Here is a 14638-nt window from a genome sequence, read left to right as displayed (position 1 = left end):
ATGTCTTCTCTATTTTTGTCTAATGTGATTCCTCTGGTAAGCTGGAGTAGGCCCACCTTTGATCCAAAATAGCTGTGTTAATATATAAATGTGTTTGAACAGCGGATATGTGTACAATTCTGTGGTGTATAAATATATACACAGGAACGTTTAGCAAAGCAGCTCACAGGTACATATTCCTTCCCCAGGTACTAATGTGGTTGGATGTGCTAGGCTACTTTCTTTCCAAACATATTTTCATTCATAAACAGCCCAATAGAGAGCGACGGTGGTCCCTTTTTCACAGTATATTGGGATTCAAAGGAAGGCGCCAACATCTGAGTTTAAGTATCTGGCCTAAACAGATGGAAACAAACTTATGTGCTACTGGAAGAATAAAGACATATTGCTGTAACACAAAAGACATTGCACAGACATGATGTTAATGCAATGTCAATGGACTCTTCTAAATACCTCAATGCATGACGGCAGAGAAAATAAAGACATTTTGGACTGCGCTATTTGTGGCATGGGCCTTGGGATTGGAGGCTTGGAGCCATTTGGCTTGACTTTCTTTGAAGATGGTTTTGTGGAGGGTTAAACCCGTACTCCTCCCTCTCTCTGGTGCCTGTCGCTCTTTCATTCTGCCCAGGGAAGGCTGTACGTCACTGTGGGTGCAGATATAAAATGGTCTTTGGCTGTATCTCGCCATCTGCGCACTGGACTGTATTCACGTCAGTGATGAGAGCATTTTTAGCTGTTGCCTTGTAACGACTGACATTTTAAACCTCTGGATATCCAGGACTCACATTGTTGGTGAGAGATTTAAGTTTTTACCTGTTTATTGACATTTTTGATGTTCTCTCAATTTAACTTTTCCAAGGACCATGGTATTACTATAACATATACCATGGGAAATCATTGTAACACCATAGTTTTTGGATGCATTTTTAATATAGGCTTAACATCATTGAATCATGTACGTCTGCAGTACCTTTTAATTTTTTTTAATGTTTTGAAGTCTTAAGACATTTTTTCGAGTCTTTACATTGAGCATTTACAATTTAATTGTAAAATTTTATTTTATAGGTAATAAAAAAGTAATAATTCTGAGAAGGTTTATTACATATATTGATAATTATATAAAATGTCCATCTTTTTCACAGGCTGCGTGGCTTCTAGTTGCCATACCATGAGGACATGGAGGTTTTGTTCACTGGTCGTTTGTGTTTTGTTGCCTTACATCAGTGGATTCCAGCAAGAGGACACTCAAGCTGGTTTGTTATCCTATTCTTATAGTCTTGTACTTTATGATATATTAATCAAATGGTTTAAATCATTGAACATTTTAACAATCTAAATGTGCATTAAAGTGACACTCTTGAGGAATTTGTAGCTCACACAGGAGATCAAGGCAGTAGCAACGTCAAGGTCATGGGTTCAATTTCAGGGAATGCATGAACTGATCAAATGTACAGGTATACCTTGAATGCAATGTAAGTCGCTTTGTATAAAGAGCACCTGCCAAATGCATAAATGTTAGTGAATACACTTAAGTAAATTACTTTAGTAATATTTACTCAGTGTTGATACTGTAGGGTGAATTCAGGTAAATTGAGCAACTCTTAACATTGAGATGTCAGAAATAGAAACCTGTCTTCATTTTACATTTCCTCAAGAATTGTAACATGACTCTGTGTGCATGTGGGACTCTATGGGCAAATGTTTTCCTGGGTTTGCAGGTTGTAGCACAACTCCCAATGACCTTGCGTTCATCATCGATGGCTCCTCAAGCTTGGGGCTCCCCAACTTTGAAACAGCCAAGCGCTGGCTCATCAACATCACCAGTGGGTTTGACGTGAGCACCCGGCACACTCAGGTGGCGGTTGTCCAGTACAGTGACACCCCTCGCCTGGAGATTCCTCTGGGAAAGCATCAGAACGGCCAGGAACTCGTCACGGCCATCACCTCCATCTCGTACCTGGGAGGCAACACGCGGACTGGCCGTGCCATCAAGTTTGCCACGGACCACGTCTTCGGGATGCCTAACCGCACCTCCAAGTCTCCCAGAAACCGCATCGCCGTGGTTCTCACCGATGGACGTTCACAGGATGATGTTGAGGATGCTGCAATAGAGGCCAGGGCACAGAATATTGTTCTGTTTGCAGTCGGTGTGGGAAATGAGATCACTAACACTGAGTTGGTGTCCGTGGCCAACAAGCCAGCCTCTACTTACGTGCTACACGTGGAGGACTACAAATCTATTGCAAGCATATGGGACCTGATGGAGCAGAAACTATGTGAGGGTGAGTCGTGCTTGACATTGGAGCATATTTTGTATAACCATTACAGGGACATAAACTTGGGGCCCATTTGTTTACTCCTGAAGAGAGACTTGGTCATCATCTGCTATGATATGACAGGATGCAATACAGACCATTGGAGATCTTTGGACTAGTGACTTTTTTGATGAATATATATGGTTACGCACTGGCATTAATTTTCTGTTGTTTTGGTCATTGTATGTTGATTTGTTTCCTTTTTATTGCTCAACTGTTGCTCTTTCATAGCTGGAGAGACTTGGAGTTCTTACAACTCATTTCAAATAATCAACTTTGTCTCAGATGTTTTTCATGAAATTCCTTAGGAGGAACAAAAAATAAGTATAGTAATAAAAATGTATGTGGATAGCTGCTCAGATTTGGTTTTGGAAGAATTTGATGCGAAATCTTGAGTTTATATTAAGATCTCAAACTTTTGAGACTTTTTTTTTTTACAGTGTTGAGATCTCTTCTGAAAAGTCTCCTGAAAAGTCCTCATTTACTCTCCATTTAATCTCATTACTGTTTAGGACAAATAACTGAGATATTAAAGAGGTCTCATTAAACTAGATCATTCTTATTCTGTTATGGTTGTCTGGTTATCGAACACGTTCTGATCCAAAGCATTACACAACAGTTGAAGTGCAACTAGTGGCTGTGAAGTGTCTGTGAATTGAGTGGCTGCATTCTCTCATTCACAGAATCGGTGTGTCCGACGCGAATCCCTGGGACAGTGAACGATCAGAAAGGCTTTGATTTAATGAGCCTGATGAAGATCGAGCAGGGGGCTCAGAAGGTTCAGGGCTCTTTGATATCAGAGAGAGCGTCACAGCTCAGCCCTCGCATGGACATCACTCATGACACAAGGTGATTTTTGCTTTGCTATTTATAGCTCAGAGATATATTCTTGCACATGTTGAAGTCAAGTCAAGTCACCTTCATTTATATAGCGCTTTTAACAATATAGATTGGATCAAAGCAGCTTCACAGTGATAATAGGTAATTAAAGTAACAGCGCTCTAGATTAAAGTTATTGTCCAGCTAAAGTTAGATTTGATTGATTCACTTCCGTCGCAACGATCATTAGTTATTAACTTAGGGGCCGCTAACACGACACCGTTCTAACAGAAACCCTTAATGCGATCCGGCCGCTCATTTGCACAAAACAGTGCCTGGTGTCTCGAGAACGCAAACCATGAAATAAGTTCCAAGGTACAAGCCTTGAAAATGTTATAATACCGAATTTATTTTATCGCTTCCGCATAGCCACGTGAACCGGAATTATCCCAACAAGGTTTTATCTGTACAGAGGTGAAGGGAAGGGAGAGAGGCCTTCACAAGGGAGAGACTGGTTGACACTTCAGGACTGCGTTGTCGTCGTGTCCAGGCGCTGGTCCTTCATCAGATCCGGATACGGCCTGGATCTGGCGGACTGCGGTGAACCTCGGGATAAACAGAGAGACTAATATTAGCGTAGACGCCATCCTTCTTATGATGTACATCAGGATTTATGGGAAGTGTTCCCGGTTCCGGCTGATCTAAACTATGCAGCCTAACATTGAGTTATATAAGTCTATAATGTGTTATGTGTATGCTAGGCCAAGTGCTTGAATTATGTCAATGTGATGTAAATGATATGTTCCTGCGGTTAGATATTCAGGCTACTCTGACCTACACCTGATGTTCCTCACAGAGAGATCTTTCCAGAAGGCCTCCCACCAGCTTTTGTGTTTGTGGCAACTCTACGCTTGAAAAACCCAGCTCACTGGATGAAGTTTGACCTCTTGAGGGTGTTATCTCAGGACGGAGTTAAGCAGATCGCTGTGACTGTGAACGGACCAGACAAATCTGTCACTTTCTCCTGCACAAGCACTCTGAAGAAAGAGCAGACAGTCATTTTTAATGACAGAGGGATCAAGGTCTGTGAAACTTGTGTGTCACTTTTAAATCTCATTAAGATGAACACTGGCTGCATGCATCCCAGTTCACAATATATCCATCCAAATGAATATAATATTCATTTTTGGGTGAACTAACCCTAACCTTAAGGTGGTCTATATAAATAAATAATGTTTATAAACGACTGTTGAGATACTATTCTTACTTGAGGCTTGGACCCAGAAACATTATTTGTTAACTTAACAATTGAATTGTGTATTATGTCTTAAACAATTTGTTACCTGTCAGGTGTGCTTTGCAAAATGGTAGAACTGAATGTGTATGTCTTTTAACACTATGATTTATGTCTCCATAGAGGCTCTTTGACACGGATTGGCACCAGCTGAAGTTCTTGGTGAAACCCAAACGCATCACTTGTTTCGTAGATGGCGCGTATGTGGAGGAGCAGCTCCTAGATCCAGTTGTTCCTATCTACATTAACGGAAAGACTCAGGTGGCCAAGAAAGTCAGTATCGAGACAACCGTCCCTGTGAGTGTTTCCAACATTTGAATGCTCTTTTTGACACCTGACTGATCACAAGTTTTAAGGTGCCAAGTTAAAATGATCAGAAGACTTGTAGTCTGCTATCACAATATTCAGATCAGATCATTACATTTCTGTGGTGTCTGGTGTTGCTTTATCAGATTGTGCTGCAGAAGTTACGGCTCTACTGTGACCCCCAGCAAAGTGAGCGAGAGACAGCATGTGAAATTTACTCTGTGGTAAGACCGTAATGTTATCTGCCACACTACTGGGCATGTACAGCATGGATCAACATCCTTTGTTAGTTCTGGAACAACATTCCTATTCAACAATCATAGCCTTAACCTTATTTCTACCCCTTAAGTAAATCAGAAGGTAATGACCCTAGTGGAAAATCAACTGGTTTATGCTGCTTAGTGCTGGTTCGGTGTTGGTCTTGCATTTTGCAATTTGCATGTAGGTAAAAAAGCTCAGTAGGACACATCACATCAGCAGCCAAAACACAATATATGTTGGTGAGCAGCAATGCTGGTCTTTTCAAAAGAGGATTGTTTCATTATAATATTGTTTAAACCTTTAACTCAAATCCTAAATGAATCTTCTAATCTAATTGGTTGATAGTAATGTTGTTTCAGAACCAACAAGGATGTTGGACCCTAGAACGTGTCCGTCCAGTGTTTATCTGGCAACATTGATTTCCTTCCCACTTTAATTTATCTTTCTGTGTTTGTTACAGGATGATGACAGGGTAAGTTACCAACCTATCTATACTTGCTTTTTAAAATGGTCAATATGTAAAATTCAAATGTTCTTTTTTAATTGTGGATTGGTTTATTTCATTTGTGTTTTATGTGCAATGTTTTGTATCTCCAGTGTCCTTCGGATCGTTCTCTTGCTGTAGAAGGTTGCGATTGTCCCAGTGGTAAACCTGGTCTGCCTGGTCTACCCGGGCCTATGGTGAGGCCTTTTTTTATCTTTGCATCCTAGTGGATTGGTGAGGTCTTTTGCTTGTTATTTGATTAAAACACATACTGTATTTGACTCTTCACTGTTTGAACACAGGGCTTCAGAGGGGAGAAAGGCAGAGAAGGACCTCCTGGCCCTGATGGTAAACCTGTAAGTAAAATTATTACTGGCGTAAGTAGAATTATTAGTGCCTCAGGAGGTTTGGACAAACGTGTTACCGTCATGATTTATTCGTCCACCAGGGGAAACCAGGAGATAAGGGAGCATCTGGAGAGCCTGGTCGAGATGGACAGAACGTGAGTGAAACATCAAGAACAGTTTCTGATATTCTCAAAGCTTTATGTTATTATTTTATTTCTTCATTTACAGGGTGAAGCAGGTGAACCAGGACAAAAGGGGGAGCGAGGGCTTGAAGGACCCAAAGTATGTAGATTTTGAGATTTTCATTGTCATTATTAAAAAATTAAAGGGGTGGTATAATGCCCTTTTTTTCACAAGATGTAAAATAAATCTCTGATGTCCCCAGAGTGTTAATGTGAAATTTTACCTCAAAATTCCCCACAGATATTTGTATATAGCATTTTAATATCACTTTTTGAGGGTGAGCAAAAACGCACATTTTTGTGTCTGTTCCTTAAAATGCAAATGAGCTGCTGCTCCCGGCACAGGGGGCGGAGCTACAAGAGCTTGTGTCCTTTTACCTCACACACACATGTGACATTTCAAAAACTTTTATGTTCAAACCGTCAAGAAGAAGTGACAACATGTAGAAGCAACAGGATATTTCTGAATGGTTACTTGATGAATTTATGTTGCTTATGTGTAGTTATCTTCTAGTCATTGATTAGCATATTCTGTCATGATAATCTATAAATCGCGTTCCCGGGGGCGGGGTTTATGTAAATTTTAGGGTTCTTGATGTCACTAACCCGGGAGGAATGTCGTGTAGTCCCTACCAGCCGTTTGTTGTAGTCCTTAAAAAACGCTTTCTTTAAAAGCAAATATCTCCCTTTGCTTTGAACTTTGAGCGTTGTAACTTTGCAGATGTTGTTTATGTTCAAACAGCAACATTACACACTAACTAAAGTTAGAAAAGTGAAATCATAATCAACCTAAAAATTATTTAATGGCTTGAATACAATCTTTTAACAGGGCGAAATGGGACCACCAGGGCCACTGGGGCCTTCAGGACCGACAGTGAGTCTCAAACTTTCTGATCATTTAATATAAAATTTCCTGTTGTTGTGTTTAAAGGTTTACTAAGCAAAAACTACAATGACTGAAATGATTCCCTTAAAATCTCCTTTAGGGCACCGGCTTTTCCAAATTGGATTTAGATGACTTTGGAATTCAAGGAAGCAAGGTTAAAAAAAACTACACATCATATTATATCTACCAAAAAATTACATTAAATTATTACCAGACATTATATTTGCTTATGCAAACTATCATGGCCTTATAGGGAATCCCAGGAGAGACAGGGGAAATGGGACCACCTGGAAAACCTGGACCAAATGTAAGGAATCTACTTTTAGCATCTACTCATGAATGTTCATACTGTGCATTAGTGATCATTGACAGATTTAGCACTTTACAGTATTCTGTTTGAATGAAGATTGATAAAAAGTATGAATTTAATTCAAAGAGGTCTTATTTTCTTTCCCTTGCAGGGTGAACCTGGGCCGCCTGGTCTACCTGGACTTGCAGGTCCCAAGGTAAGACAGATCCAAAACTGTTATAATTCAACTACCACTACTTCTGTAATCAGAATCACCCACAACCAGGGGTTTTGTCCTGGACGTTATGATGATGGTGCTTACTAAAAGCAGCTATTAAAAGGCTGAGGCCTCAAGCACTTCAAAAAGGGATTTTCTCTGTATGTCTTGTTTTCCAGTACAAACCCAGACAGCTTGAAAGTTCCGGCCCACATCTGGTGGAAATCCACACGTACCAGATGTGGGCCGGATCTGAGCCGACACTATGTTGCTGTCCAAGAATATAAACATTCTTAAATCAATATACATACTTGAGAATCAAGATGACATAGGAAATTAAGTCTTGCTTTCTGATATATGCATCAAAATTACAGTTCATGCTTAAATTGAGAAAAAATATCTGTAAAAAGGGTAGAAAAAATAAATGTAAATTTTTTATTCTTGTTTTAAGCCTAAACTCACTTCATTTTGATAAGTTTATCAGAAAACAAGACTTAATTTCTTATGTTACGTCCCTTTGCTTTTCAAGTAAATGTCACTGAGAATGCTTACGTAGATCTTTGTACTGATTCGGTTAGATTGCATAGGAAGGAAATGCTACATCAGAAGTGCACGTCTTGTTTTCTGTTGATTTGTGCATGATAATAAATGTTCTTCCTGTGTCAAAACATTGTTGCGCTGCATTAAAAAAAAACTGATGCACCTTTTTGCGGTGTATATTTTTAGGGAAAATCCACCCACAAATCTTTGGTTCTGTACCTCAAGTGATGTTGATGACTTTTATCTTGTTTTTGAAGTTCATGTGAATTAGTTGTTTTCCTGTTCCTACACGGCATTAACAGGCAGTCTGAGTTTCAACATCACACCCAGAATTTCAAAGTATTTAAAGCAGCACAGGGTGTAAACCATCAGATGTGTTAGGGATACGGTCAGACGTCCTCTCACACGAGAAAGTTCTGGATTATTTTAAGCACAAGGGCATATTTGTGGCCTTGTCGTCGATCCTTTTTATCCGTCTCTCTGACATTTTTCTTAGCTTTTTGCCAGCAGCAGACTGCCGTCTTGCCCAAAGCTCTATATATAGCGACTTAAACGCCTAGATTATGATGGGTCAATGACACAGTACACATCATGAGCTGCTCTCTGCTCTATATGAATATAAGGTCACATGCCAGCCTAATTACTGTGTGCTGGTTACATTTGACATCAGGTTGAGCATTATTATAGATGAATACTGTGGTATTATGATAAATAAAAGAAGAATGTTGCTTTTATGAAGTTTGTGTTTCATGGCAAAGCTGATTTTTAGCAGGATGTTGACACTTCACTTTTAAAAATAAAATATATGCGACCCTGGATCACAAAACCAGTCACATGTCGCACGGGTATATTTGTGGCAATAGCCAACAATAGCTACATTGTATGGGTCAAAATTATCGATTTTTCTTTTATGCCAAAAATCATTAGGATATTAAGTAAAGATCATGTTCCATGAAGATATTTAGTAAATTTCCTACCGTAAATATATATAACATTTATTTTTGTGAGTGAACGCAGCACAATCGCGAACATAAATGGACAACTTTAAAGGCGATGTTGTTGTACTCAATGTTTAGATTTTTTTTTTTTGTAGTTTAGTTGTTTAGTTGTATCTCGGAGAGATATTGTCGTATCTTAAGAAACCATACATCAATGGAAAGCTTATTTATTGAGCTTTCCGATTATGTATAAATCTCAATTTCAAAAAATTGACCCATGTGACTGGTTTTGTGGTCCAGGGTCACATATAATATTTGAATGCCACTGAATATTAAAAACACGCATGATGAATATTGTACACTCTTGGTGTTGTTGGTGAACCCAGATAAGAACTTTAGGTAACACTTTTGTTTAGGACTCAATTCTCACTAGTTGCTTATTAGGATGCATATTACTAGGATATTGGCTGTTTAGTACTGTACTTATAAAGCACATACTGTATTAATGCCTTATTCTGCAAGACCATATTATACATCCCTTAATCTTACCCAATACATACACTTAACAACTACCTTACCAACTATTAATAAGCAGTAATTAGGAGTTTATTGAGTCAAAAGTTATAGTAAATAGATAGTTAATAGTGAGAATTGGACACTAATCTAAAGTGTGACTGAACTTTATTGCTCAGATGTTAGTTCAAGGGAAGTTTCACCTGCAATAAGCATCAGCTTTGTCTCAGATATTTCTCTTTCAGTATCTTATATAGAAATAGAAACAGTTTTGGACAAATGGTATGCTCATATAATTTGGTCTTGGAAGAATCGGATGAAAAATGTTTGCGCTCATATTGAGATCTGTGACTTTGGTATTTTGGCAATTCTGAGTAGAGTTTGAGATATTTGCATCTCTTTTGAATCTCTAGAGGAGACGTGTGAGATTACTGTGAGGGTTTCTTGAGAGAAACATCTGAAAAGTAGACTTAAGCAAAATCTCATTTTAATTTAGTTGCTGGCTTGGAGAGATATTAAAGAGATAGTATATATTTATATACTCTACCCCCAGATTTTTCGACATAAATTGTAAGTCTGTCGCTCAGATCTATTTTCAGGCGACAGCATCTGTCTCAGCATCTGCGTGCCGCCCGGTCCCTGAAAATTAGTGCCGCCCTGCCATTTACTGCCCCATTAAGTCAAGCCTGTTTATCAGTACAGGGCTTTGATTTGACTCTTGGCGGAGCTCAATGTTTGTTCAGGTTTGGATGTGGCTCTGTTTAAAAGATGTGACATTTAGATTTTGTTACACAAACCTCCAACAAAAAGGTACCACTTTATATTAAGTGGCTTTAAGTACTATGTACTTACATTGAAATTAACAGTTTGATACAATGGACTTATTGTGTACATACATGTTTTTACATCGTACTTATATTTTAAAAATACCAGCATGTAATTACAGCTGTAATTAATTTATGTAATTACTGTTGACCCTTCCCTTACACCTTAACCCACCCTTATACCTACCCATACCACCACATCTGTCCCTAACCTTACCCGTATCACATCTCAATAGCAGCAAAAGTGTTTTACAATACAACATGAACACAATAAGTGCATTGTACTTATTTTTCGATGTAAGCACATAGTACTTAAAGCCACTTAATATAAAGTGGGACCAAGAAAAATGTTGGTTTAACTTAAAAAAGCAAGTTACCTTGTTGCCTTAAAATTTTGAGTTTGTTGTAATTTAAAATTTGAGTTAATACAATGAAGAATAATTATTTAATAAACAGAAACTCAAAATAGTATGTTATCTTCACCACATTAGTTATCGAATTTGATTTGACAAAAGATAAAAAGTTGTGATAACAAATCATGAAAATATATTTTTACAGTGTATAAAATAACCTTTAAAAACGTTTAAAACACTTGTTGATAATGTTTACTGAAATAATCTAAAAATGTAAAATTATATATAAATATAAAAATGATTTATAGAATGTATTTGGACTTGTTAAATCATCATGATTTAATGCTCAAATTAAGATCTTTTGGTATTTTTGATTGATTTTTGTAGTTCCACATCTATAAACACTCGAGCTGTGCAGTTTGTAGTGCTTAAACACGAAATACATTTTCATGTTCAAACTATGAGTTTCTTCTGGGGTTTACATGCTTGATGCATCGCACAGCCGTTGAAGCTACTTGTTTAAAGCGTGCAATGGTTTCAGATTCACGTTTTAAACCGTGTTAGCTTTGTGAATTAGTTTTTTGCATTATAGCTGTTGCTATATTGTGCATTTTAGCACTTTGATAAGAAATTGTCTTCCAGTTATATACATTCATAAAGGGCTAGCATATGCATGATGCGACTTCAGTGAAAGTTGAACCGGGCTTCGTTTCTCAAAAGCATTGTAAGTCCAAGTAGATCCATTGGCACCACTGGTCTCTATACGATCAACTTTGCTCACAATGCTTTCGAGAAACGCAGCCCTGGACAGGATCACTATTATAATGTTTGCTAGTAAAGTCCATGCAGCCTTCCCACTTTGGATCGGAGACAGAATTGCTCGCTGTATAGCGGTAACACCAGGTTTCCCCAGACCACTGAGGGATGATTAGTTAACCAAAACTTGGTTTCATGTGGCGCACCAAAAGAGAGCTCCCTCATAAGGGTGGGTTTCCTGAAGCACAAGTGGTGCCACCAGCTCTGGAAACAGCCTTTAATCATGACATGCAAACATACATGCATATGGACTGTTAAAAGAAACTGAAACTGAAACACACAAACCCCAAAACCTAAGAACAACTCGTGACTTGGTTGATTATGACTTTATTTGATCAGAAATGGCTCATTTCTTACATTTCACCTGCATCAAACATTCAGTGCATGCACAACAACCACCAAAAGGTTAAAAGAGATCACGTGGAATCTCATAAATTCCTTTTAATTGGCCTTCTCCTGGATATAATTGCAGAGCGACGGTATAAGGTACAATTATTGTTTGTCATGTTTCGAGAGCATGCTTTGTGTGAGGTCTTTCCAAATGTCAGAGGCTTAGGGTGAAGTATACACGTGCATGTATTTGTGTGCATGAAAGAGAAATACACTGGGGGAAATATACATTTTTACTTGTTAGGCATGGAACACTTTAGTATCTTATAGCACAGCCCAAGTATTTTACATCAATACTGAGGGCAGTTCATTTAGGCTGCATTAGGAATTGCACAGTATATTTTGTTTACAAAACAAAATGAAACACAATATGAAAGCATAATATGCATTGATAAGTGATTCAAATTGCAGTATGCCACTTGAGTGTTGACACATGGCCTACTACATGTATATTAAATACTGTATATATTACAAGAAATAGAAGTAACTGGACACATACAACATCCACATATGTAGAAAATTCACATATACTGTGAACAGAATGCATATTTATTATTATGAATGAATGAGGCATTTATATAGCGCTTTTCATATGTACTACTGACAAGGGCCATTGGAGGGAATGTGGCCGGGACACCGGGGTTACACCCCTACTCTTAATGAGAAGTGCCATGGGATTTTTAATGACCACAGAGAATCAGGACCTCGGTTTTACGTCTCATCCGAAGGACGATTATTATTAGTATGCTACCGTATAAAGACAAATCTACAACTGGAAATGTCTTTAATGATTTTTGATTGATTAAATAAAAATCTGCACACTTTTTTGTCTGAATCTGAGCTTAGTCGAGTCAAACCCGTCTGTCTCAGGACCAATAATAATATCTAAAAGATTTTTGACAAAATGTGTAGTTACAGTGTTTGCCTTTGTAGGGCAGTAGTGTTATTCCACCATGCCTCATGCAGAATGTGGGACATTACTTATTTTTTGTCAGGTGTGTTCCACCATACACAAATTACATCCACATGTAACCAGAAACATGCCATTTTAGATTTCACATGATGGGCAGCCACAGCCCGGCAACTCGGGAAAGGAGGACATTTCTTACCAGCGTTTACACATGTGTACGGCTTGTAATTTAGTACCTCAGAAAGTGCAAAAAAGTCTTTAGATAAGCTCTGTTTACTGTTGGGTGTAACATGTTTAGATTGTAATGACAGACTGTCTCAAATGTCATAAGACGTGTGCATATTTAGCTAGATTTCTCCTTATGTAATTAGTATGTAAAAATGTAACCCAAATTGGAACTGCAAAACTATTTAAGGCACAGTGAGAGTCTTTACCTACAGCTTATTTCTAGAAATATGTGTGATGTGAACACAACTGTAAAAAAGGTTAAGAATATCCTAATAAAAATCAGTAAATGTGTATAATATATACTTAATTTTGAGTATATATTATAGATAATATATACTCAAAACAACAAATATATATTTACATTTTTGCATTAATTGCATAATTGTAATTTAATTGTCATGAAAATAATTTCACAATGCATTTAATGATCCTTTGTGGTGCAATAATTTTAACAGCATTTGATCGCTTTGTTTTCATTCAGGGAGAGAAAGGACTTGATGGCACTGTAGGATCAGATGGACAACCAGGAATCCCTGTGAGTGTATTTGACTTTATCTTATGTGTCTGTTCTTTGTGTATTTATTCCCTATTTTGTTTTCTGCCACAGTTTAGTTTAGTTCAACCATTTCCACTTAAAAATTAGTTGATGCTTTAAAAAAAACACGTTCACTGGCCACTTTATTAAGTACATCTGTTCTAGTACATCTAATCAGCCAATCACGTGGCAGCAACTCAGTGCATTTAGGCATGTATACATGGGCTGTGTCCGAAATCGCCCCCTATAGGGCACTATGTGTGGGGACAGCCATTTGTAGTGGTGTCTGAAACAATAGTGGACATTATCAAATGCACTCATTCAATTTCACAATGCACCGCAATAACGAGTGTTTAATAGATGCATGCTCAACGGCTAGAGAATACCCATAATGCACCGTGACAGTGATGCCAAAATTAATTCCTGCCTATCAAACAGCAAGCACAAACTATGCAAAAGCGGCAGCCCTTCCGGCACACTCAGTCTCCGAATTCACTCACTCATTTTTATTTACCCTTCAAGTGGACTATATTAAGCCGCGTTTCCACCGCAGGAACTTTCCCCAGGAACTAGGAACTTTGGGGTGGTACTCGGTGTGTTTACACCGCAGGAAACAGGGTATAAATGAAGTTCCGGGTAAATATTTACCCCTCCGAAAGTCCCTGCTGGCGAGGTAGTACTTTTTCAAAGTTCAGGAACTTTCGCGCCGCATTTTGATTGGATGACTCCACGCAGCATTCTATTTTAACTGCCATTTTTAAAAATCTATTGTGGTTCGTGGCTTCATGCAGGAGTTGTCTGTCTGCAAATATGGAATTTAATAATAAAAATTAAAAAACACTGTTGGACCGACGACGAGGTTCAGGCTTTATTAAGCGTATTTGTGGAAGAGGAAATTTTCTGCGCATTCGTCCCAGCCTGCTCACGGTCAATGTCCGCAATAGCTGATAACACACATGACTTTGAACGTGGCATGGCTGTTGGTCCCTGACGGGCTGGTCTTCAGATCCTCCTGATCTACTGGGATTTTCACACACCACCATCTCTTGTGAGCGGCAGTTCTGTGGGCGATTGCCTTGTTGATGCCAGAGGTCAGAGTATGGCCAGACTGGTTTGACCTGATAGAAAGGCAACAGTAACTCAAATAAGCACTTGTTACAAGGTGCAGAAGAGCATCTCTGAACACAC

At 38.4% G+C, this 14638-nt stretch overlaps 1 protein-coding gene across 1 annotated transcript in view; it reads left to right on the top strand.

Annotated features, from left to right (window-relative positions):
- The first annotated feature begins 111 nt into the window (after positions 1-111).
- LOC306999594 (uncharacterized protein) overlaps positions 112-14638 on the top strand; it is a 34853-nt gene continuing 20326 nt past the window's right edge. The window contains 16 exon segments of the mRNA XM_079614420.1: positions 112-795; positions 1146-1256; positions 1722-2285; positions 3002-3167; positions 3994-4219; positions 4555-4728; positions 4884-4969; positions 5577-5679; positions 5785-5838; positions 5941-5984; positions 6058-6111; positions 6841-6885; positions 7151-7204; positions 7359-7403; positions 13397-13421; positions 13425-13450. Of these exon segments, the coding sequence (XP_079470546.1) occupies positions 1172-1256; positions 1722-2285; positions 3002-3167; positions 3994-4219; positions 4555-4728; positions 4884-4969; positions 5577-5679; positions 5785-5838; positions 5941-5984; positions 6058-6111; positions 6841-6885; positions 7151-7204; positions 7359-7403; positions 13397-13421; positions 13425-13450 (1751 nt within the window). The 5' untranslated portion in view covers positions 112-795; positions 1146-1171.

The sequence above is a fragment of the Phoxinus phoxinus genome, assembly GCF_949152265.1.
Source record: "Phoxinus phoxinus genome assembly, chromosome: 5".
NCBI classification, from domain to species: Eukaryota; Metazoa; Chordata; class Actinopteri; order Cypriniformes; family Leuciscidae; genus Phoxinus; species Phoxinus phoxinus.
This window is presented reverse-complemented; position numbering and strand designations above follow the sequence as displayed.